Here is a 25,562-nt window from a genome sequence, read left to right on the forward strand (position 1 = left end):
CCTTCTTCTTTCCAGACATTCCTTTTATTAGTAGCCATGGTTTCATTTTGCTGCGTAATACCACTTCCCTTCTAGCCATCTGCTGCTTTCTGTCACTTCTGCTGGCTGCAGCCTTGTCTCAGTTCACTCTCACCCCACCATATGCTGGGGCCTTGTTGACTTAAGACACCATATTCAATGTCACAGAAACAGCATGTTGCACATTCCCACTGTTTCCATCCATCCCTGAGATTTTCCTCCTTCTTCATCACGGCTAATAGCACCTCAAAGGCGCCGTTTAGGTTCAGGGTAGTTCACAGATGGAAAAACATGTCTGATTTCATTTACTTGGTTTTACCTCACTGCTCACTACTCCATGCCTTCAAAATGGTTTCTTAGCCTGTTAGACCAGGATTTCCAGATCTAGCAACTGAAAACATTTTGCAGTGAATAATTCTCTGTGTTGGGTCTACCCTGTACATTAGTGTTTGTCAGCATCCTTAGGCTCTACCAATAGATGCCAGCAGCTGTAACAACCAAAACTCCTTACAGACTTGGCCAATTCTAGTGAGCAAGGCCTTCTGAGTGAGCAACAAATAGCCAAGACAACAGAGTTAGCAGAAAGATGTTAACATGCCATAGACTGTGCCTCTGCAGATAGCAGATTTTGGTTTCCTTAGGCTAGGATGGGAAGCAGCAGGAGAAGAATTCAGGATAAACCTAGTACTGCTCCAGTGGTCTCAACACAATGATATAGAAAAGGATTCAAATGAATCCAGTAAGGCTGAGCTGCCCTAGTAACACATTTTCCATCCTGAGGAATGTATGCTCAGCCCACATTGTTATCCCTAAGGATATCCGGGAATGTGTTTGTCCTGATACCTTGTTGGAAGAGCCTCCAATGTTGTCTCCTCTTTGAAACAAGTGTCCAGTCTCTTCCCATTGTCTTCAAGCAAAGCCTGGAGACAATGCCTTGTCTGCAAACACAGCAAACTAGCCGGTCAACTCTGTCCAGCCTCAGCTATACCCAGTGACCTCTGTATGGTGCTTGCAGAAATCCACAGAACCAAGCTACCCTCACTTTTAGAATCCCTACGAGATAACATGAAATATCCTTTCTTTTCTGGCTTACAGTTTGAGTTTTTAAATCCCCATCTTCTCCATCTTTCTCCCACTACATCCCCATCCCCAAAAGGCTGGGAGTGGTCAAGAATATACCACAAAAGCAAAAATTATTTTTGTGCTGTTCAGAACATGCCTGTGCTGTAATGGCAGGGGAGGAACTTGGGATTGGATTTTTACTTTTGGGCTCTTTTTATCCAGGCTACAGCCCAATTAAATCAAACCCCGCTTAAGAAAACATTCTGTATAAAAACTTAATTTGTCTTCCTACATTTTACAACCTGTGACTTCCCCAGGAAGGAAAAAATGGGATCTTAAGTCAGACTGGTCTTGTTCCCCATTGCTGCAAATTCACTCCCTTTGTCTTGCAGCTAATTCCGGGCTCGTTTGTTCATTGGTTCACTGGAATTCCTTTAGGTAGAGTTTGCTTGTGCATACATAACGGCTGTGGTTGTCCCTAATTGGCCAAGAAATCTGGGAACTATGGATACATTCTGCTGGAGAGGCCGCCCTTTGCTATCCGTGTTCCTAAGATACAACTCACCAATAAACATATTTTTGTAGTGTAATTTTAACTGGCTGAGACTAGAGTGAGGCTGTGACACTTTGGGCAGAGGAAGCCAGTCTTGTGACACTTTTTATTTGATGGGAATCCTTGTACGTGTGTAATAAGTGGCATTTATTTGTTAGAAAGTTCATGGTATACAGACTAGGGCATGAGAGACCAGACAGGGAGGACACTGAGAGCTGGTAAGAGCAGAAGTAGCCCTATGGTTCTCCATATTTAGCATGAGCATTGAGATGTAATAAAGACAGTTATCCTGTGGACCTTCTTACAGCCCTGTTTACAAAGTCCCTTTGTAAATTACATTGACGTCATTACCTGTTTTTTATTTTTGTTCTGCTTTGGTTTGGTTAGGTTTGGTTTCTGATTTTTACCTTTTACGTCTTTCTCTTCCTATAAAGGACAAATAACTTCTATTTTTAATCTTCAACCTAACTGTAGTAGAAACATTTTAAAAAGAACACAAACCCAAAAAGGAAACCAAAGAGAATTTCAATAGTTTTAACTATTGATAATTGTACATACTTTAGGGTACTATATGATATTCTAGTCCATATAAGCAATTATAATAATCTCATCAGCACAATTGCCATACTCATCTCCCAAAGCATGTGCCATGCCTTTGTGTTAGAAACATTCAAACTCCTCTCTACCAGCTATTTTAAAAGCATTTTTAATACATTTGTTTTTTATTTTATTGAACATGGATGTTTTTCATAAAGTGTATTCATACTCACTGTTTAGCTGAGGCTGGGCTGCAACCTTTTATCTCCCATCTTCAGTTACTGAGTGGGGGTCACAGGCATGCATCACACCAGCATCCCATGCACCACTAACCAGCATGGTACTGCTATACCAGCATCCCTGTGCCAACATTCCATAAACCACCATACCAGTATCCCATGTACCACCACGCCAGCATCCCATGTACCACCACACCAGCATCCCATGTACTGCTAAGCCAGCATCCCATGCACCAGTACACCAGTATTGCATACACCACCATGACAGCATCTCACGAACCACCATACCAGCATCCCATGAACCACCAAGCCAACATCCCTGGTGCTCTCAATCTTTTTCCCTATTACAGTTTGTTTGTGTTTGTTTTATCCTATTTTTTAATATTATTCTTTATATGCCTGTTTGTTTTCTAACAAGAATCAGAAAGAGTATGACTTCTGATGGGGAAAATGTCTACTAGCTATTTTGAAGTATACAATTACTTCTTGTTGATTACTGTTACAGTGCTCTGCTATAGAATATTGGCAGTTACTCTTGCTATCTGACAGCACCTGAGCATATATGACCCACCCACCAATATGTTGTCACATATCTGCAGCTATATGATATTTTACAAAGATGCTAAAAATAAATACACACTGATGAAAAAGCATCATCAACAAATGGCTCTGGGAAAACTGGAGGTTCACATTCATAAGACAAAATTAAAATCCCTATCTGTCACCCTACACAAAATTCAACTCCAAATATACCAAAGATCTTTATGATAAACCTGAAAGTACTACAAGAAATATAAGCAGTACGCTACACAATCTAGGAATAAGAAATGACATTCTGAATAGAACTCATTTGTTCAGGAATTAAAGCCAACAATTAACAAATAGGACCTCATAAAACAAAAGACTTCTGTGCAACAAAGAAAACACTCCACCAAGTGAAGAGGAAACCCACAGAGTTGAAGAAAATTCTCACAACTCTGCATCTGACAGGGGATTCATGCCCTGAATTAACAAATAAAAAACAGAATAAAGAAAACAGATGACCGAATTTTAAAACTTGTGATACAGATCTGAACAGAGAAGTCACAAAAGAAGAAATCAAAATGGGTAAGAAATATCTTTGAAAGAGTTCAGTATCCTTAGCAATTAGGAAAATATAAATTATAACATCTTAGAGATTTCATCTTCCCCCGGGTCAGAATGGCTAAGTTCAAGAAAACAATGATTGGAAAGAGGAAATAAAGGGGAGAAATGATGTAATACAGTACTAATATCTGAAGGTTTTTTAGTACTGCTATATATAACCATATGGCCTATTTGTAGCTTTATGAGAATCTTCAAAGGGATCTCCATAATGGCTGGTCCTGTTGTCAACCACAATGGATGATGGTCCTTCTTTCCTCCACACACCTGTCATCATTTGCTTTTCATATGTAGAGATGTGAACACTCCCTGTAACTGAAGACACACACACACTTTGGACACAAGACTCGGAGATGTGAATGCAACTGACCCAAAGGCTCTTTTCTGTGTACTGACTCTCATAATGTCTAAAGGTGCTGTGAAACTGCCAACAGAGAAAAGCAAATCAGTAGTCCTCCCCAGCTGTAAAGTGTGTGAACCACAACACTGAGCAGCATGGTAAGATACCCACAAGAGGACATTTAGATCTTTCAAGTAATCAACAACTGCCTAATTGGACTTACAACCCCTTCAATGGGAGGAAATTCACATCTGGACCTGTAAACCTGCCAGTTACCCATGGCTGGTGAGGTGATGGACTCTGGAGAAGAGCCTGATACTGACTCGTTCCTAATCAGTTTAACTTCTAACTTCACTCTAAACTCATAACCTTACACCCAAAGATAAGAGTAGATCTCATCCATTGTCAAATGAGAGGGGCCTTTTTTTTTCTTCAGCAGATAGAAACCATTGCAGAAATCCACAATTTATCAAAATACAGCGAACAAGAGACTGTGGGGTGCCAAACCCTGGTGAGTAGATCCACAGCACACTTCTATACCTAAGGTTCAGGGAACACCATGGCACCGCAGAAAGCCTGTAAGAAGTGGAATGCTAGAGTGTCTGCTGGAAGATACTGTCAACTGTATACTTCAGGGATGTAACTCTTAAGAAACAGTCACCCAAATAAGACCAGCACCAGGTGACATGCCATTGTGGATGAAAAGAGTCTCACAAGGCCTCACCTTTAGGTGAAGAGCTCCAGGCAATTAATGGCTGTTGAGAGAGGGAGAATCGGTCTTCTCCAAGAACAAGCCTCCTTATTAGTTATTTAATTTCAAGCAGTCAGTCCTAAACACATACACATATGAGCAATACTAAATGGACTCAATGAGATGCATTCATTCGTATCTACTCAACAATAATAACTGAAGAAGGAAAGGGTCATGAATTTGAAAGAGAATTGGGGAGACATGGGAGGGGAAGAAAAAGATATATAAATGATGTAAATACAATGCTCATGTGTGAAATTCTAAATAAAATAAAAAAAATACTGTTTCTACCTATAGAATAGTTGTACCCGCATCCTGCATCCATTAAATCCATACCACCATTGACCTATACCTTCTTGATGTCGATTCTGGCTCAACAAGGTCACATCTATTGACAAAGTCCTTAAAGAAAGCTTCCAACTGGTTTTTAATGGAAAATGGATGATTTCCCTTTGATTAACTCAATAAAAGTTTGGAGAAAGTACCCAGATAAAGGTCAGTTACATTGACTGGCTTTGAACTGGTTCTTATTCTTCATTATTAACATGTGTGAGTTTCATCAACTCTGTGAAATAGCAAAGATTCCCCTTTGAACCCCAGCCCCAGGTCACCATCAAAGATTAACCACGTTCACATCAGTTGTTCTTTTATTTCTTCAGATTCCCTCTGAAGCTGTTAAGAAATGATTGTAATAAAAGGTATTTAAGGCTTGCAGAGATGACACGTAAGAGCAGAAGGAACCTGTCTAGTGATCTAATCATTTATCCTGCTTTACAGAGCAGAAGTTAGGGAAAGGAGAACAAGGTGAATCCCAGCCAAAGAGAATGCAGCTGTCATCCCCACACACATCAGCTGCCACACTCCAAAGCAAACATCCCAACACATCTTCCTTCCTTGGGGAGGTGGGGTCCTGTCCCATTCATTCTGACAGAGGCAAAGCTACTCCGGGCTCAGCTGAAATTTTATAAGTTTATATTCTAATTTCTGTGAATATCACTAGACTTTTAGAACTCGAAATGTTCTGAGAAATGACAGACTAGAAAACAAAACAAGTAACAGACACATTAAATCTTTGTCTATCTCTTGTACTAGCAGATAGACTCGCTCTGCCAGACTGGGCTCTTGAGAAGCCTATGCTGTGCCTTCTCATCATTGGAGTAGACAAAACTACAAAATGACTGCTCTTTCTCTGGTGCTGTCTCTGTTTTCATTGCAACAAACTAGTTTCAGATAACAAGCCAGGAACAGTGTGGCAGGACCGAGTTACTTTCCTCCTAATATTTAAAAGGCATAGACTTCTTCTGTGGGTGGCTATTCACAGATGCAGAGGCATCTTGGAGTAGTCAAGATGAGATTTTGACAAAAAGAACAAGAAGCCTCATACAGTAAAGTGCCCTGATTATAAAGTGGAAATTGTGTGTCCGACTAATTAGGAATGACCTTCTATGGCTTAGCTGCCATCCATCTGTGAGATGTCAATCATTGCTAAGCTGCAGCCTTGACTGAAAGCAAGCTACAGCCTAATTGAGAGAAACAAGACAGGACTGCATTATCTTTAGCTTGGCAAATAATGAAGTCTTGAAACTATTGTGGCAGTTAAGTAACTTTGAAGTCTCTCTGACAACTTTTTTTCACACCATTTTTATGTAGCAAGGATACTAGACAGGCCTGCATCTCCCTCTGGTGAAAACTTAAGCACTTAATGAACTTATTTCAATTCTGAAATACAGTATTTTTTTTCAGGTTGGTTCACTGTAAACATATCTACAGATATATGCGTACATAAAATATATGCAAGAACACTAAGTATATATCAACTGTGTTTATTTTTGATGTTATTATGAAAGTACACAGTAATCCAAAGAGCTTAGCACCTCTACTCTAAATTTGAAAGGAATTGTTTTGTCTATAACTTATCCAAGGATTAAATGTATTTTTTTATATGTCTCATTTTGACTTATACTCCTGCCTTTGGTTTTTGGTTTTCATAGAAGATAAGCTTGATGTGATCAAAGATGAGTATAATTATTTTAGTGTTATTTTTAAGAGTAAAAATGATGAAAAGTTAGATATGCAAGCAATAGAATTGAATCATTTTTTCAAGCGTTTTGTGATTATTATGGGGTTTTATAATGCATTTTTTTGGGGTAAACCATGAACCTGCATAATTACCTTTATTTTGTTCATTTAAATTTTATTGTTACCATTTGTACAAGAGGTCACAGTCCTCATGACTGTCATTTTAATGGTGAATTTTGTGAACATAAGCCATACTTTTTAAGTTATATGTAGTTAATTTTAAATACAAACTCTCTTATTATTCATTATATTCAAAAGAAAGCAAATGTAACTATTAGGGTGGCTGAAAGAAATCTAAATTTGCTGCCTGGTATAGTGGCACTTGCCTTTAATCTCAGCACCAGGGAGACACAGCTGGGCAAAATCTCTGTGAGTTCAAGGCCATCAAGGTCTACATAGTGAGCTCCAGACATCAAGGACTAAGTTTGCATACAGTATTAGCTACATACTAATTGTAACAGTTTGCTCACTATTGTACATTTTTAAGTGATTGTTAGAAACTCTGATGGTAACTCACATCAAGCATAAGACATATGGAAATGTACCAGAGTTGTGCAAAGGTTGTCACACTCAAGCAAAATAAGTGAAGGTGTTGGGTTGAGTAGCTTGTAACTTCTGTGCAGTGTCTGCTATATGCCAATAATAAAATATGTGACTTTGATCTTGCCATTCTTCCACTCCAAGATTATGGATCTCTGTTTCCCTCCTTTCTCTAACAGTTATGTTGGGCTATTTCCAAGAGCAGACCCCCTTCAAATGCTTCTGAACAGGCTCCAACTCTCTGCCCTTGATCAATAGTTCAGTCTCAAGAATAGCTCTCTGATTTTTTTCCAGTGATCCCTAGAATGCTGACCCTCTCTGCTTTGTTGATTTTTTTTTCACCAAAGGCTATAATGCCTGCTTTGCGTTTACTTGTGATTTGTGTAGGATGCGGTATCATGAAGCATAAAGATGTTAAAGATATTTAACTCTCTCATTTTTCTTTCACCAGTGGGATGGAGTAGGACCTCTTCCAGACTGTGCAGAACCACCAAAAGGAATCCAGATGCTGTGGCACCCATCCATAGTCAAACCCTACCTCACACTGCTCTCTGAATGCTCAAACCCAGACACGCTGGAAGGGGCAGCAGGCGCCCTGCAGAACTTGGCTGCAGGGAGCTGGAAGGTATGGCTAGTTCCTTACATACAAAACAGTCTGGAATCATGAGCAAGCCTTAAAAATGGTTCAAGTGTAGGCTTGAAAACAGTGCAATTCTAATAAATATTTTAAGACACTAGAGAAAAAGTGGTTATATTGAGCTGTTGGGTGTAGGATGCCCTTAGATTTTCTTCTTGGGCTCCAGTGGCCTCGAAGACCATTGTGAATGTGAAGGGATAGACATGAGTATAGCCACTGAAAACACTCTAAAATGCTTGTCATTTTACATGGATAGATAACCTGCTTACCTTTCAGGAATTACTAGGATAAGTTGATGTTTCAAAGCATTATCATTGACCATCAAGGGAGCTAAGTCTAAGCACCGTTTCTAAAAACCATGTGCACACTGTAGCACCAGTTCCTGAACCTTAAAGAGTAAAGACTTACAGAAAGGGAACAGCACATACATGAATGTAACAACCAGAGGGGACCCCTCTTCTCCAAGGTCTTGTAGATGGCTGGATACTGCCCCTGGTTGATTTTCATAAGAAATGGTCGTCCCTTCATTTGGGGTAGAAAATATTCTCCTTATTTAAAAAAAAATCCATGTACCAGTCTTCCCCTTGAGTGAAAAGGTATGGTCACCGAGAAAGCTGGTGTGGGAAATGTCAAGAAAAGAGATCAGAGAGTTTTGAGGTTTTTTCACCACGTTCCATCCATTTATTACCAGTGCCTAAATTTCAAATGTTCATAATCTTGTTATTCCTTTGACATGTATTGTCTTCAAAAACACATTAGCATTAACATGTAGAAACATAATATTCAGAATCACAAGGCCAGAGAAGGACAGAACATGGCTCTTACCTTCCAGTGTCTGACTTCTCCCTCTCCCCTCATCCTTCCTTCCTGTTGCTTCAGCCTGAGTTTTCGAAATTTCTTTTTTCTCACCCATGACATCCTAGTTCTCTGGACCCAGCCCTAATGAGTTCTCTTGAGGCTGCTGATGGCCGGCAAGCTCAGTCTTCTCTTAAAGACCTTAGGGATGAACAAAACTGATTGTCTCACTCCTGCCCATGAGGCATCCCCAGTATCTAAAGAATTTGGGTTGGGCTGGGCTGCAAGTAAAGTTGTCTATTATTTTCAAGCAGAGATTGGGGGAAAAGTTAAAGAAGAGTCACACTCTTCAGAGGGCTAGCACATAACATGCCATGACTAGGAAAGGTATAATAATGGAAGTCACTCCTTTGAATTAGCTCTCGGATCTTACATTTCTCTAAGCTTTCATTTCCCAGAAGCCTTGATTGGAATCACAGTTCAAACCTAGGTTGGCCCCATCTTTTCTAAGCATGAGAAGACTGAGCAAATAAAAGCTCTCTTGTATGTCACATGACTTGTTAAACACAGGTCACTGTGACTGCCTTACTCTGCAGAATGCAGGATCATCAGGACACAGGATGCAAAAATGGTAGAAGATGTAACAGACCAAGCAGTTGTCTCTCTGTGAGATCAAAAGCCCTCACACAACACACAGTTCCCTTCCAGCTTCCCTTCCTCAATGCACTAGCTGGACAAGCAGGAGAAAGTAGGTTCTGGGGTGAACCTGACCTGAGGCATGAAAATGTACATGGTAGATAATCACATATACTATTCTAAGATACAATTTTAAGTAATTTTTTTATTGATATGATTTTCTGTTTTTATTATTTTTCATGTTTATTAAGAAGTTATTATATCCTTAAGATAATTTAAAAATGGAGAAACATCTTGAACACTTAACTTAAATTCTGTATTCCATATGTTCTAAAAAGTTAAGGGGAGAAATGTAGATGACATAAATCAAACCTCTGGAGTCTTGAAAGTAATGTCTGAAATTAAAACTGCAAGGAATAGAATTAATGGCAGACTAAATAATGCAAAAGGGAAAAATGAATTTGAAGACAGTATAGGAAACTATTGAGAATGAAACACACAGATAAGAAAAGCAATGTAGGCACAGATGAACAAATTAGGCTGATGTGTGTAATGATTCTCCACATAAGAGAAGAGGGCAAGGAAGAGAACAGAGAATAGTTAAAGTGGACGTTTTTCATCTATAATGCAAACCATACATTTATATATCATGAAAGTTAGGAAACCCTGGCCACAAAAAGGAAAAAGGAAGGAAACTGTAAAAAGAACATTGTAATCAAGTGCTCTACGCTGGTAATAAAGTGTTAAAAAGTATCCAGGGTAAAGTGAATTGCTATGCACTACACTGCACTGTGTCTAGGCCCAGCACACAATCAGTGTCATTAGTCATCCATTCATTCATGATATAAACCTTACTGAGCTACCTGCTGTTCTCTAGGAGGGGATGTGGTCCATGAGGCCAAGATGCAGTTTTCTCCTTGTGCTCTACTGACTGGCCTGTGCTTGGATTAGCAGTTCTCAAACACTGGTGCTTAGTTCCAGCAGCATCTCCATACTCATCTCTATACCAGGCCATAACATTGATTCCTAGAGCATCCTAAGGCCATCCTTAGAGGGTCACACTTTAGGACTCTTCATTTGATTTTGATTACTTGATTCTGACATTAACTATCAACATGCTTTGTTATTTCTCTCTGTGTGTGTGTGTGTGTGTGTGTGTGTCGTGTGTGTGTGTGTGTGTGTGTGTGTGTGTCGTGTGTGTGTGTCTGTCAGTCTGTCATAACATATGTGTGGAGATCAGACAACCACTTGAAAGAGTTGATTTCTCTCTTTCACTGTATAGGTCCCAGAGACTGAACTTGGGTCCTTAGGATTGGCACAAGTGCCTTTTCTTATTGAGTCTCATAAGCAGTCTATGGCATGCCCTTACTCATTCAGTCATCTGCTCTCAGAAGCCTATGGCCTGCCTTTACTCCCTGAGTCATCTCAGCAGCCAATGGTGTGCTTTTGGTGTGAAACTGATAGTGAGGCATCATAGGAGAGTGATGGCTTCCCCAGTGCCTAGGTCTGGCATGCCCAGTAGTGCCACCTGGGTCCCCAGTATCTGACTAAAATGTGGAATATTTTGTTACTTACCATTAACCAGGGTTGTTTGGAGAACTAATGAGATGTGTCTGAGTCCTTAATTAGAAGGGGAAAATGATAGGGTTTCAAACTTTTGCTATTTTTATGTTTTCAATTTTTTTTTTTTTTACTACCTTGGATCATATAATGCAAGGCGTGAAGGATGTATGACATCACTCCAAGACTTCTGTCAATCGCACTATGCTCCTCTCAGCCCTGAAAACCTGCATATTAGTTCAGTTCTCCCCACTGTGAGTCTATCCTGACATGTCCAGAGGACATTTGTTTACCAAATTTTCTACTACCAATAAAGTGTGGATTCACAAATGGGAGAGAGAAGAACTTAAGAGAAATGAACTCACCAGTCCAAAAATCTGGATAACGTTTAAAGACTATGACCATTGATATTCTCAAGTCTCTATTAGATTATGAGCATGAATTAGAAAACTCAGTGTTACAGCCTTATAACTAGGCACAAAGATACGTGATAAGAAATGCAATAGACGTCCCCAAGGCAGAGAGAAAAGGTAGAAAATGTAAATATAAGTATGTAGGAAAGAAAACTGCCAGAGATCATTCCAAGACTCGCAAGCTTCTAATGAGTGATTGGATTGTCATAACGTCATCCCACTGTCATCAGGATATCTAATTGTTATTGGCTATTTCAGAAGGTGGAATTTTAGAAAGATTTCTATCACGAATGGACAAAGTAGAATAACAGCTCTTGGATGTCAATCTTACTATAAGCATTCCTTCTTTAACAATTCTAGACAAATGGGTCGGTCTGATGTCACAGTAGACTGCCTCTTAGTAATGTTTCTGTGCATTTAAAAATATGCACACATACAAAGATCATTATCATTGGATTTCACATGTGTATACCGGAATCAGGCACATTCCTGCCTTTTGTTATACACTGTGTTTACTCTGCTATGGGGAAAAGGAGGTAGAGGGTTCTTAGAGGAGATTACACCAAACAATGATATATTATTATAACAAAAGAAAATCTAATATAAAAACTGAACAGAAAAATCCTTACTTGACAGAGTCTCAGTTCAAAGGAGATGGCTCGGTCAATAGGTCAGTCACTTGCTGCACAGGCATAAGGACCTGAGTTCAAATTTCTAGAATCCACATATAAAGCTACTGCAATTCCCGATGCTGGGAGATAGAGATGGGAAGATCCATGGGGCTCGCTTTCCAGCCAGTCTAGCCATATTGGTGAGCCCTAGGTTCAGTGAAAACCTCTATCTCAAAAAAATAAGGTGGAGAATGACTGAAAAAGACACATGATGTTGACTTCTGGCCTCTGCATGCACCTTCACACCAACATATGAAGGCAAACGTGCATATAGCACACTCACAAATGCAAATATGTCTTTTAAAACCCATAAATAACCAAGACTATGCCAGGGTATATGGTGACTGATGGCTTTCACACAGTGCTACCCTCAGCAAGCTAGCCCTCTAAAAATGTGTTTTTATAGAAACTGTCAAATTTTAGCGGTATCTTTTAGTAGTCCTTAACTTTTATTACCCAACAAAACAGAAATGAGGAAGTAAAACTGGAGAACTTTGCATGGAGAGAGCTCATTATGAACCTCCTTGTCTGATACAGTAACTTCCATTTATGAAAAGAGCGTGGTCACTCTTGGGCTGTGACAAACTGACTAGCAAACTGGATCTTCCTAATGGCCCTTAACACTTTCTAAACCTTAAAATGTTCATTACTTGGTTCATGACCATCAGACAAAGGTAATGGCATTATGGCTGAAACAAAGTGATAAATGTTTCTCAGAACCATCATGGACTTTTAGTTACACTCATCTTGTTCACAGACAGTGAATTTATTTGTAGCAGAATATTAAAATGAGTGATACAGCAATTTGAAGATTTCCAAGATGTGAATGGAATGCTCTTTCAACTCCTGTTTATAGATTCTATTGTAATTGAGGTTTATGAAAACACAGGCTTTGAATTGTAGAAATATGTGTGTGATGGCAATGAAGCTAAACATTTAGATAGCTCCAGTCTATTTCTATTAATATATGAATGTTCCCTAGGAATATTTTCAGTCTATTTATATTAAAAATAAAACAGAATAAAAAGCTGCATACATAAGAGAAAGAAACTGAGTATCTGGCCATATGGACCAATTGAAATTATTTGAATGTAAGAGAATTCAGAAATTAGAGTCTTATCCTTCGACAAAGAAATTACAACCTTGAGAGGGACAGCGAGTTTAGCTAAGTCCAGCAGTCACCCTGTCTTGTAGTAGAGAACCAGAAGAGATTAGTAGACCACAACTACAACAACAAAAAAAGCAAGACCCATCTAAGAAGAGTGAATTATCCTTGCCTTAGTTTATGGCACAAGCCAAAGCATAAGTTTTAGATGCAAACAAGAGTTTATTTATTTTTTGACAATTCTTATTTCTTTATATATATATATATATATATATATATATATATATATATATATATATATATTTAAATTTGAGACAAGCTTGTTTTACATATCAATCCCAGTTCCTGCACCCTCTCAGGCTCCCCTGTTCCCCAACCAACCCACATCCCATCTTCTTTCTGCTCCCCAGAGAGGGTGATGCCTTCCATGGGGAGTCTTCAAAGTCTGTCATATATTTGGAGCAGGGCCCAGTTGCTCCCCCATGTGTCTAGGCTGAGGGAGTATCCCTCTATGTGGGATGGGACCCCAAATTCCATTCAAATACTAGGGATAAATACTGATCCACTAGCAGAGGCCTCATAGACAGCCCAGTCCTGCAAACTAACACCACATTCAAGGAATCTGGGTAGGTCCTATGTTGGTTTCCCAGCTATCAGACTGGAGTCCAATAGCACCACTTTGTTCAGGTTAGCAGTTTCTATGGGTTTCTCCAGCCTGGTCTTGACCCCTTTGCTCATTATTCCTCCCTGTCTGTAACTGGATTCCAAGCTCAGTGTTTAGCTGTGGGTGTCTGCTTCTGCTTCCTTCAGCTTCTAGATGAAAGCTTTAGGATGGCATATAAGGTAGTCATCAATCTCATTATCAGGGAAGAACATTTAAGGTAACCTTTCCACTATTGCTTAGATTGTTAGTTGGGGTCATTCTTGTAGATCGCTGGACATTTCCCTTGTGTCAGATTTCTCTTAAAACTTATAATGGCTCCCTCTATTATGGTATCCCATTTCTTGCTCTTCTCTATTCTTTCCCTGACTCAGTCTTCCTGCTCTGTCATGCCCACCTCTCCCCTCCTCTTCCCAAGTTGCTTAGGAGATCTTGTCTCATTCCCCTTATCCAGGGGACCATGTAATACTCTCTCAGAGTCCTCCTTGTTTTCTAGCTTTTCTGGCAGTGTGAATTGTAGGATGGTAATTCTCTGCTCTACATCTAAAATCCATATATGAGTAAGTACATACCCTGTTTGTCTTTTTGTAACAGGGTTATCTCACTCAGGAGGGTTTCTTCTAGTTCCATCCATTTTTCTGCGAATTTCAAGATTCCTCAGAGGTTAGGAGCACTGGCTGCTCTTCCAGAGATCCTGAGTTTGACACCCAGCAAAGAAGAGTTTTAGTTTTTTTTTTTTTTTTTTTTTTTTTTTTTTTTTTTTTTGTTTTGTTTTGTTTTTAATGGAACTTGAAATGTCATGCCTGATAGGTAAAAATAAAGAAAAAACTGTCCCTACATGACCCAGGAAGTACAACAGGGTCATGAACCACAACAGTATTGCAAATGCTGCATACATTGATGTCAACTTCAGAGGTAGCCTGTGCTGCTAACTTGATGCTGGGTTTGTCACTGTCAAAACAGATCACCTGACTTCTGCTATAGCTCTAACGTAAGTGCTAGCATCCCTTTCTGGAATTGGAGAAACTGCTGAAATGAATCAGAGACAGCATAGAGAGTGACAGAGTCCAAATTTACCTTTTTCTAAAGAAAAGCAACCAGTAATAAGAAATAGGTAGGACAGTGGAGTTTTGACAAAGAACTTGAAGATAAGAAATTTTAAAATGTTACCTCTGTTTCTGAAACCAAAATTACCAGAGTTCATGGGACAAAATACCCAAGATGGGGATTTACACAGGAAAGTCCCTTCTAACATTCAGCATGGAACTCTTTGCACTTGCCTGTATGAAAAATTCCTAAGACTGGCAGAGTCCCCCTGAAATTACAAGGAAGAGTAAAATTTGGCTCCTACATGAGATGGACATAGTATGGTGTCATATAGGGAAAAAAATCTCACAATGTATGGGCTATTGGATAAATTACTCAGAAAGATCTCATTTATTATAAAGAGTATTAGCCATACTGGGTGTGCTCCATCCTTTCCTATAGAATTTTATAAGCAAGATCCAGATTCACCAAGAGTTCATACTGTATTGATTGAAGTCCAGACAAAGATATCTATGGGAATGTAGGCATTTTCAGTCTTCCACAATTAAAATTGGGAATGCCTGTCATTCTGTTGGAAATTACTCTGTCAAAAAAAAAAAATAGAAAATGTAGTCCATAATGAAAAAACAAAGAAAGAAACAGCTCAAGACTGACAGATGTTAAAATTAGCAAACATGAGAAAATTCTGATGGCTTTATATATGTTCAGAAAATTAGACATAGAGGACATGCATTTGAAAAGCCAAATAAAGCATCTTAAGTTAAAAGTACCATATTTGAAATGGAAAATACATGAGATGCAATAAGTAGCAGATTAAACATTGCACAGAAAAAAATTAGTTTAGTACAGGTGGAGACAGTGAAACATCCATGAACCTCAGCCAGCCTAGTGCACACATCATTGGACTCCCCAAACAAAAGGACATAAAAAGGATCAAGAGAATAGAGAAAAAATACAAACATAGTGAAAACCATAAACTCACAAAGCCAAGAAGCTCAAAGAACGCCAAACACAAGGAAACTGATTAAATAATAGCAAGTACTTCATAATCAGATCACTCAAACTCATCATTAATGAGAAAAGTTCACCACACCCTGCCTCCTGAATGGGATGGGGGTGATTGCTCTCATCAGCACGTTTTTTTTTGGGGGGGGGGCAGCACCATGGACAGCAAAAGAGCATTTCAAACAAAGGCTAAGGAAATGCAAGGCTTGCAAGGCAGATGCAAATTCACTTTGACACTTGTAAAGCTACCTGTTTTGGGTCTTTTTGAGATGTAAACTTTGCTGAGAGCAGCCATTGCCAATCACCCATGTGAAATTGTGACATAAGAACTTGAGTTGAATTGCTATAGCATTGATTTGAGTATTGGGCACAGCACCTCAGTATTCTGATCTTCCCACCCTGAAGAAAATCATCTACTAAAAAGATCATGAATCAGTGTTTCTGGCACCACACATAGGGTACAGAGTTGAGAGATTAGTCTGTCTGCAGAAAAGACTCCCACAAGAGCACAAAACCTAGAATATTTCCCCGCCCTCTTGGGGAAATCTCTGGCCCAGTCAATTACACTGCCTTTAAAGCATAGACCCTTTCAGTGAAGATCGTTCTGCCTTACATAATAAGTACTTAGTGTTGAAAATCAGCCTGACATTTTCTTTCATCAATTAAACACTCTTTCATCTTCCACTATGCATCAGAAGCTGAAGACAATTGAAAGAAAGATGATTATGGCCAAATGCTGATGCATGGATTAAGATACTTGGGACTAGGTTAAAAATAGGTTATTATAATTTTATTCGGGAAGAAGTCACTTACATAAGAAACGGATGGCTCACAAGTTCCCACTCCAAGGATCCATACCCAGGCTGCTCTCTGTGACCGCCCGGAACGAAGAAATCTAGCGCTGGGGTCGTGACTCCAAACCTAAACATGCTGCCATCAAGTCTACACCTGTGACCACGCCCAAGTAGACATGGTCGGTGCAGCCAGTGTGGGAGGGGTGGATATCTCAGTACAGATGAATGTAACTTAGTCTCTGTAATAAAGATGGGAAAGTTCAGAAAAACAATGATAATGGTGTGATGAGAGTATGTAGAGTGGCCCTCAGGCCACTTTTAAAAGAAAGCAGTAAGGGGGGTCGGCACATTCCCAGCATTGCTGCTTAAAACCTCAGTATAGAAGGCAATGTCTTAGGATTACTTCTGGCAGACTATTCCAAGCAGTCTGTTATTTAAAGGAAGGCCAGCTGCTCTGACATTCAGACCCCCAAATATGAAAAGTCTTAGGCAAGATAGAAGGCAGAATTTATTTTCTCCTGATGTCACAGGAAAAACGAGGAGTCAGAGGGAGGAAGCAGTTCACACAGACTAAGAGCCCTTCTGTCATCTTCAACAAGTGACTCCAAGACTACTCCCATTGTTACACCCACCAGGAAACGAAAGAAATACAAAATTCAGCCCCTAACAAGAAATATTCTCCCATGCAAATCCCAGTGATAGCTCTGTTCCCTGCTGATACTATAGTGTCCAGGGAAAAACAATTCCATGTGGTTTTGTCCCCACCAAAATGGACAAGAATTGTAGAATGGGCCAATAAATATAGATTCAATAATAAATTCATCTCCTTTCATGAGAAAAAAAACTTCCTCTAATATAGTTCATTTGTGCTGCAGAAAAAAAGTGTTGTGTTAGTAGAAAGAGGTTGCAAGTGAGTTCTGCTGCTGCATAGGAATCTTCCACAGGAACTATACTTTATGGTCAGAAGAATAAAGGCCTCATTAGCATGGCCTCTCCAGACTGTTCCATATAACAAACTAGATTTCCTCCACCCATGCCATCAAAAGAAGAAGTGTTTTATTATCTCCAAAATAGAATTCTCCTGGCTCCATGAGAAAGATGTCAAGACCAGTCCCCTATTTTCATGTGAGAAACTACATTTACAAAGAGAAGGGGAAATTTTTGCTGTAGTTTTGAGTAAGGAAAAAGTAAACTATGTTGAGTTACTTTTCTTGTCTCCTATTGAATGAAAAAAAATGATGTCCAGTTCAGCCTTGCCTGTGTGCAGTGGCTAGGAGCCTGCCACCCCCACCACACCCTGCTATACCCTGGTTAGAGGACAGAGTGCTCTCAGTCTCCCCCCTCAAGATGTACTTACACAGTGCTATCTAGGGGGAAATGTAGGGGCTGGGGTGAGTTCTTAGACAGCCTTAGTTTCATACATACAAGACCTATCACCGGAAGAAGTTGCTTCAAATCCCCTGAAAGGCATTTCTAAATGGTGTTTGTGCACTGGGCCTTTTACCTCCAATGTTTGGGGGGAAAGCTACAGAAAGGTTCGTGGTGAAAGATAAGTTGTTTAAATTGATCATTGCTGCTCTTCGGCATGGCCGAGACTGGGTTACAGGTACTTGTTCAGCTTCATGAATGCTTTCTCTGGGTCACTGCCAGTTGAGCCCCACCTTCTTTACCTCTTTCATCAATAGCCCTTTCCTCCTAGGAAACCTGATCACCTGGACTTTAGTGTTTCCAGCAGATTCGTGGGATAAAACTCAGTCTTTCCCAATACCTGGCTTACATGTAAGACATGTGAATGGGGACCTACCCTCTAAGCATAAAATATCTGCTGCCCCCTTAGGCAACATCCCTGTTTATAAATTATAGCTTTGTAACAGGGAAGTCCTTCACTAGTCTCCTTGACAAGATTTCCGTTCTCTAAGTAAATACTGAAATTTGGAGGACAGAAGTGAATAATCTTATTCATGGCTGAAGTAAAAGGAACAACACAGGGCTGCAGAGGAGCCCTCATGGAGAGGGCTTTGTATTGAGATTTCCCAACTACTCCATGGACCATATAGTAGGCACCAATCCAACTTTAAAGACTTAGTAACTCAGACAATAATTAATAATAATAATAATAATAAAGCAATAGTACTAACGTGAGCCATACCATAGAAACACCATGGTTTCTGAATATTTAATACATTTTTGTAAGAAAACTTACAGTAAAGTAACACTGAATAAATGATTTGTCCAGTGGGATACGTTCTACCCTAATATAGTGCTAATTAGATTGGAAAGAAAATAACATGCCATTGCTAATAATTTAGGAAGCAAATTTTAGATTCTCGTAATTTAAACTGAAGTTGTTGTTGGATATTTTTCATTTTATGGAGTAAGAATTAAGTACATTGAGGTCCCATGACAGCAGAAGATGCTAGAATACTTCTGAAAAGCTAAATTATGGGCTGAAATAAATGAGTCAGTAAGGCACTCACCATGAAAGTTTGAGAACCTGACTTCAATCCCCCTAAACCATGTAAAAAACAAAAAGCAAGCAAACAAACAAACAAAAAGTCAGTAGCCACACGTGTGGGGGAGTGGAATTAAGGTTTTTTTTTTTTTTTTTTTTTTTGGAAATTAGGTTTTAATATGGGACATTTCTGTACCATGTCAAGAGTTAAAGTCTACTTTAATATTCTCAATGGGGAAATGTCTATCATTTAACAGAAGATCTGTTAAATAGCTGACCCATCCCTATTACTATTATGGGTCTGGCTTCAAAAGAGACTATTTTGTTCTTGAAGGAAAACATCATCTTCAGTTATGTAGTGCAGTATTATGATTTCATGGTGGGAGCAAGTAACCTAAGAGAAATTATCTCTTACCTGCATAAATTGGCTGTAGTGGAATTGTCTCATCTTAAGTATGGAGTAATTTTTAGAGATATCATAACCACCCTTTGTGTTTTATTCTGGCTTATATTTTTAAATTAAGTACCAGGAAAGCCATAACTGAATCAGGCAACCTGGATATAAAGTATTAAGAAAATACTGACTTTGCTTATCTTTAAATTCCTTAGGGTAAGGAAAATTGTTAGACACAAGTGGCTTTGTTCTGGGTGGTCCTTTTTATGTTCATCTCTGAGACTCATTTTGCCTAAAATAACAAAAGTAGGAAAACAACAATCTACACCCTTGTAGGGAAATTCAGCTTTTCTATGTTGGCAACCCTTATCTTCTGCTGGCTTCGAGATGATGCTGACTTTGGGTTTTGTGAGCATAACTCTGTAGATGGAGAGTGGTTAGCATGCATTGATTCTCCTTCTGAAGTCAACGTTTTCCTGTGGTGCCTACTGCCTGGGGAACACATGGTGTGATGGTTGGTGGCTGGGACACCTCTATTGCCCACTCTCAGCCTCGCCTCAAAGTTGAGCATCTTTGCATGCAGCATATCTCCTCCATGCTAACAATTCACATGAGTCACCTGCTTCTGAGCCAAATAACCCCTCTATAATTCTTGTCTATAGCTCTTTTCTCCTTCACTCTTCAGCTCATAGAAGCCCTTGGGACTGACTACCCCTGGCGACACTGGACACTTCATACTTCCTGGATTTCTCCAAGAGAATACTGAAAATCTCATTAGTCCAATAAGGGAAATCCTTCAATGACTCCGTCCTGCCATCTTTGTTGATGGGGGAAGGAGAAAGTAACACTGTACCCTCACCCACATCAGCAACTTGCCTCTAGACACTCCAGTGTCGTGGTGACAGCTTACAAAATACTATTATATCTCTTCCTTCTTCTTGTAATATCCCCCACACCAGTTTGGAGACTCTGTGTAGCCTCTGAAAACTGAACAAATTGGTTTTTTGCTTCTAATCCTCTTTTAGTCCACACAAGTCTTTACCTGGTGTGCTAGCCTTGAAAACAACCACTTGCTTTTTCTTCTCTGTCCTGTTTTGGCAACATCTTGTGAAGTTGAACCGTGGTCCAAACCTCTGCCCTGGAGTAAAAGGAAGAACACAGTGTTTATTGTTTGAAATATTGTCTCATTCCATGTAAACAAAAGTGGCCCTTTTTTGACACAGACAAGATATTTCAGTCACACGTGGCTTTCTCATTGTCCTCAATGGATCAGAACAGCTGTTTCCAAGAATAGATTTAAGTGCCCAGTGGGGCAGTTTGTAATACTTAACTATTTTTAACACAAGAGTTTAGAGGGAAGTTAAATGGATTATTTTCAACCAAAAATGATTAAATGAAAACCAACATTAGTTGATTAGCTAAAGAATTCTATAAACTATGGGATGAAGATGTTCATAATGGAAGCTTCCCTTCTGAGGGACAAAAGAGAATGCATGTCAAGCACACCAACTCAGGGATAGTGCTTTGTGAATTCAAGACCAGGTTAAGCATTCCTGGTCTGCATCATGCTGTACTTCCCCTGTCTCACCTGTAAAACATGACTAGTGATGGCACCTGCTTCACAGAGTTGAGGATTAAATAAGTTCAAACATACAAAGATGTTAGGTGTCCTGGGAAGTGCGTTGTTAGGTGTTAGCTAACGTGCTTCAGCTGTTAGCTGAGCTGTCTTTGGGAAATCACCATGTCAGGGACAATTTGAATCTGGCATCCTGTTCTGCTTTTGTGCCAGGTCCTTGTGTTCTCCCTTCCTCTTTTTCCTCCTCCCTGTTCTTGCTTCTCCCTCTTTCTCTGCTGCTTTTGATAGTATGCAGCATCTTATCCTGATCATGGATCACTCTTCTCAGTGGCATCCTTGTCACATCTGGTTCGTCTCTGCCCTTCGTGCTGCCCTGCTCAGGGCATACTCCATCTGTTGACAAAACACCAGGACTCAGTCAGGTAATGTACCCCAATCGGGATGCATTATGTTCACCTTTCTCTGCTGTCCACTTACTTCATTGACACCCGTACTTTTTGCCTACAGTGTTTGGCAGCCCATACACCTTTCAAGCCACCACTGGCTGTGTGAGCCTAGTCATCCTACACTACTGGAACCTGTGAAGCATTCCACAGTTCCCAGGCAGCTTTAGCTACAGTATGCCTTCTGTTCTTTTAACACCTTACTGGGTGACTCATCATGGGTTTCCAGCCCACACCCTGAACTTCCAGGCTAACGGCTTAAGAACATTACTACCTCCTATCTTGCAAAGTCTAGAAACATGCAGATTTGCAGCCCCCCCAACACACACACACACACACACACACACACACACACGCACGCACGCACGCACGCACGCACGCACGCATGCATTCCAAAAACAAAAGAATGTTCAGCTCCTAAATCACCTGAATATCAAATCTGTCACCAGGCTATCACTTTTTATATTTCAAAATATGTATCCAGAACTCATGCCTATTGGAAGCCTACATGGTCATTTTTTGGGGGGGAGTTTTATTTTGTTTTGTTTCCTCCCAAGTTCCCATCAGAGTTAAAGGGACTCACTCTCTTCAATCTCCACTCACAAGACCATCTTTTTATCCATCATAGGGGAGGTGAGTGCAGTACTGGACCTTCCAAGAATGTCATAGCTTTCCCATTTAGGGACATTACAGATACAGCAGTGTGGAGGATGAAAGTCAAAGGCAAACCAGTTTGAAGGCTTGTCAAAAGAAATCACATGGTCAGAAGGAGTGACAGCAGCAGACAGACAGAGAGAGAGAGAGAGAGAGAGAGAGAGAGAGAGAGAGAGAGAGAGAGAGAGAGAGGAGAAGCAGATTTGGGAACACGGGTATCTCTTGTGATGAGGTTATTAACATTTTATATTTAAATGTCCTTATTGATAAAGTGATTATTCTGATCTTCCTGTGGTTTGGGAATTAGAAGAAACATCAACTGTATAAACCAAGAGCACACTTGGGAGGAAGACTTGGTAGTGGAAAGGGAGCTATCTCTAAGGCCTATGCTCTCAATCCCATTCTCTGCACTCCAGGTTCTCTCCTTAATTTTATAGAAAAGGTCAGCCATAAGTGGCTGCATAAGCATAGGCTTCACTCTTTTCTGGGCTGGGTACTAGACACTCAGATAGAGAAAGGGATGTGTCTAGAGAAGGCATGTTTCTTTGTGGGGGAGGGGCAGATGCACACATGGAAGTGGGCACTTGATGCCAGGTGGAGCACTCCCTCTCAGGGAAATGGTGTGAGAGCCACACAACGTAATCTAGGTTAGTGATTTCCAAACCTTGGCGATTCTCCACTGTCAACTGGGCTCCTGAATGTGGTGTCCTTGCTTCTGTACATGGGGCTGCTGAACGGGCTGACAGGTGCCCTGGTGAGTTTTATCTGTGTGCCTCCCCCTCTAGCACAAGGGAGAAAAAAGAAGAGTGTGCGCTCTTGGATGATGGTGATAAACAGAATGTGAATGTGACTTCTAACGTAGGACAGGATGAAGTTGTTTGTTTTTTTTAATCTCATATTTCATGCAGGGCTGGGCTGAGGATGTGGCAGGCATGGCGTATGCCCTACGTTCACTGCCAGAGGGGGCTCCCTGCCTGCCACAGGTGAGAGCCAGCTCTGGGGTGCCTGTCCCTATGGGGATTTGGGGGGGGGGAGGCTGGAGTGGGCCTGGTGGGGGAAGGGTGGGGAAGGACTGATTCCCTTAGAATCTGAATCTTCTTTCCTGAATGTATTTTTTCCAGATCATAAATGTAATCATGACCAATCGAACCCTTACAGTCAGTTTTTCTCACAGCTATCTATGGAACACTATGGAACAATATAAAACATATGTGCATGTCTACAAAGCTCAGGCTCCCTGCATTTTGTTAAATGACTGAGTCCCGGGGCTTTATCTGCCCAATGGTACTCTTCATTTAACAGAAAATGTCAGCTGTGTTGCATAAGGGTACCAACCCCAAACCAAAAAAAATTATGGGACATTGGATGATAGCCCTGGAAATAATACATTTTTATCTTAATGTTCGTATTTCAATAAGTGTGACCGTTTTCACTCTTGCTACTCAATCTCATATTTCCCTCTTCCCAGTCCTATATTCTTTATATTACTCATTTCTCCTCCATGAACAAAGGGTCCCTTCCTTTGCATGCATGGCAGTTGGTCTCTAGGGGCCACCTCAGAGCTCTTAACAAAGGCCACCCATATTTAACCCACACCACCACTTCCTGTGATTTGGTGGTTCTTGTTGTTTTATTTCTCTAATGTCAGTGGTCAGCTCTATCCACCCCAAACCTCCATCTCTTATAGTATCATGTGTCCACATCCTGTAGGTGGCATTTAGCTCCCAGTGCTGAAAATGCTGTCACCAGAGAGAGGAATTGTGGTCCATGGGGTGACCCTGGAACTTCTATCTTAGGTTCAGAGGGGAAAGGTTAACACCTCCCAATGCATGTCTAACGTATTCAGCCTATTCTGCAGCTAGGTCACGGCAAGTCAACCTTTTTGGCTCCTGTGAACAGCCGTCTGACAACCCTCAGAGCTATTGGCTTTCTAGGGCTTCTCACTACCTCTTTCTAATCTCCTCTGCCTTCCCTCTTTTGACAGTGGTCTGTATATATCCGAGCCGCTGTCCGGAAAGAGAAAGGCCTGCCCATTCTTGTGGAGCTCCTTCGAATAGACAATGACCGTGTAGTTTGCGCAGTGGCTACGGCACTCCGGAACATGGCCTTGGATGTCAGAAATAAGGAACTCATCGGTAAGTTCTCTACCTGGGCTTTTTTGCACAGGTGTGGGGGGAGGGGCTGAATTCTTCTTGAGAGCATAGGCATATGTGGGTGCTCTCCTGCTTTGATCGGTACACTGGCTGGTCCTTTAGAATTTAAAGGGAAATGTGGTTTTTAATTCTTACAAATGGAAAGGGAACCGCCCCACACACACACCCATGCTTCATGTTCAATCCTGTTGTCCCAGTAGTCTGAGGCTCTGCTGTGGTGTTTGTTTGCTTCCTACGTGGTGAAATTAGGGAGCCTGATAGAGCTCACCTCCTTTTTTCCCCATTCTCTATGCCTTTGCATTTATATGTTTGGTTATGTGTTCCTGTATTGTTTCATCCTACTTAAAATGAAATAATCTCTCCTAAGAAATAGCAAAGATCTTTTATTAAGGGGGCATTGGAGAGGTAATTTATGTATGTGCCTCTTCGACAAATAATTCCTCATTCCCTGTTAGTTCCGGGCCTGTTCTAGGTCCAGAGAGTTATACCAATGTGTGCAATGGACAGGAAGCCTTGAGACATTCCATACAATAACCAAGACAAATAATGAGTCACGTGCTGCCTGTAAGTGTTCTTTGGGGGCAGTGATAACTGAAGCTGTCACTGATGAACTTGCAAGTTTTTTCAGATGCATTTAAATTTCATAACCACTTAGCCATTTAAAATGTGCAAGTCCATGGTGTTTCATGTTTTTCCAATGCCATATCATTGCCACCTCTTGGTTCCAGAAGATATTCATTCCTCATCCCAAAGGAAACCCGTTAAGCAGATTGTATTCCTCTAACTGCAGATGCCAACAAGCTGCTCCGTGACGTCAGACTCCCCTGATCTGAACATTCCTTATATGTAGATTAATGGAATGTGTGAGCTTATGTGTCTTGTATAAGATTCTAGAAATGGTTGTGGGCTGTCTTATTACATGTTATATAATTGTATAATTAGAACACAAAGTGGCATTAACACACACAAAACGTGGAATGGTCAAATCAAGTTACAGTTAACATAGTATTTCACAAACTTTGTCAAGGTTGCCACATGTAGTTCATGCTGTCCTTGGATGGGTTGAATAAACAAAGCTGTCCCCAAAGTTATAACTGCTTTGCCTCAATCTTCCTTATGATAGGATTACAGACCTGAACCACTATGCTGGAATCAGTATTTACATGTAAAAGAACATTCAAAATGTTGCTCTATAATTAAAAATAAAAAAAATCTTTTAAAATCCTTTTTTTTTTTTTTTTTTTTTTTTTTTTTTACCCTTTGACCAACATCAACCCATCACCCCCAGCTGGTAGCCTTCAATA

General features: G+C 40.3%; 1 protein-coding gene across 1 annotated transcript in view; it reads left to right on the forward strand.

Annotated features, from left to right (window-relative positions):
- Positions 1–25,562, forward strand: part of Ctnnd2 (catenin delta 2) — a 791,514-nt gene that overhangs the window by 685,039 nt on the left and 80,913 nt on the right. Inside the window, exons 15-17 of the mRNA XM_051182606.1 lie at positions 7,714–7,887; positions 23,014–23,088; positions 24,090–24,240. Coding sequence (XP_051038563.1) covers positions 7,714–7,887; positions 23,014–23,088; positions 24,090–24,240 — 400 coding nt within the window. The remainder of the gene's footprint in view (positions 1–7,713; positions 7,888–23,013; positions 23,089–24,089; positions 24,241–25,562) is intronic.

The sequence above is a fragment of the Phodopus roborovskii genome, unplaced genomic scaffold, assembly GCF_943737965.1.
Source record: "Phodopus roborovskii unplaced genomic scaffold, PHOROB, whole genome shotgun sequence".
In the NCBI taxonomy this organism is placed as follows: Eukaryota; Metazoa; Chordata; class Mammalia; order Rodentia; family Cricetidae; genus Phodopus; species Phodopus roborovskii.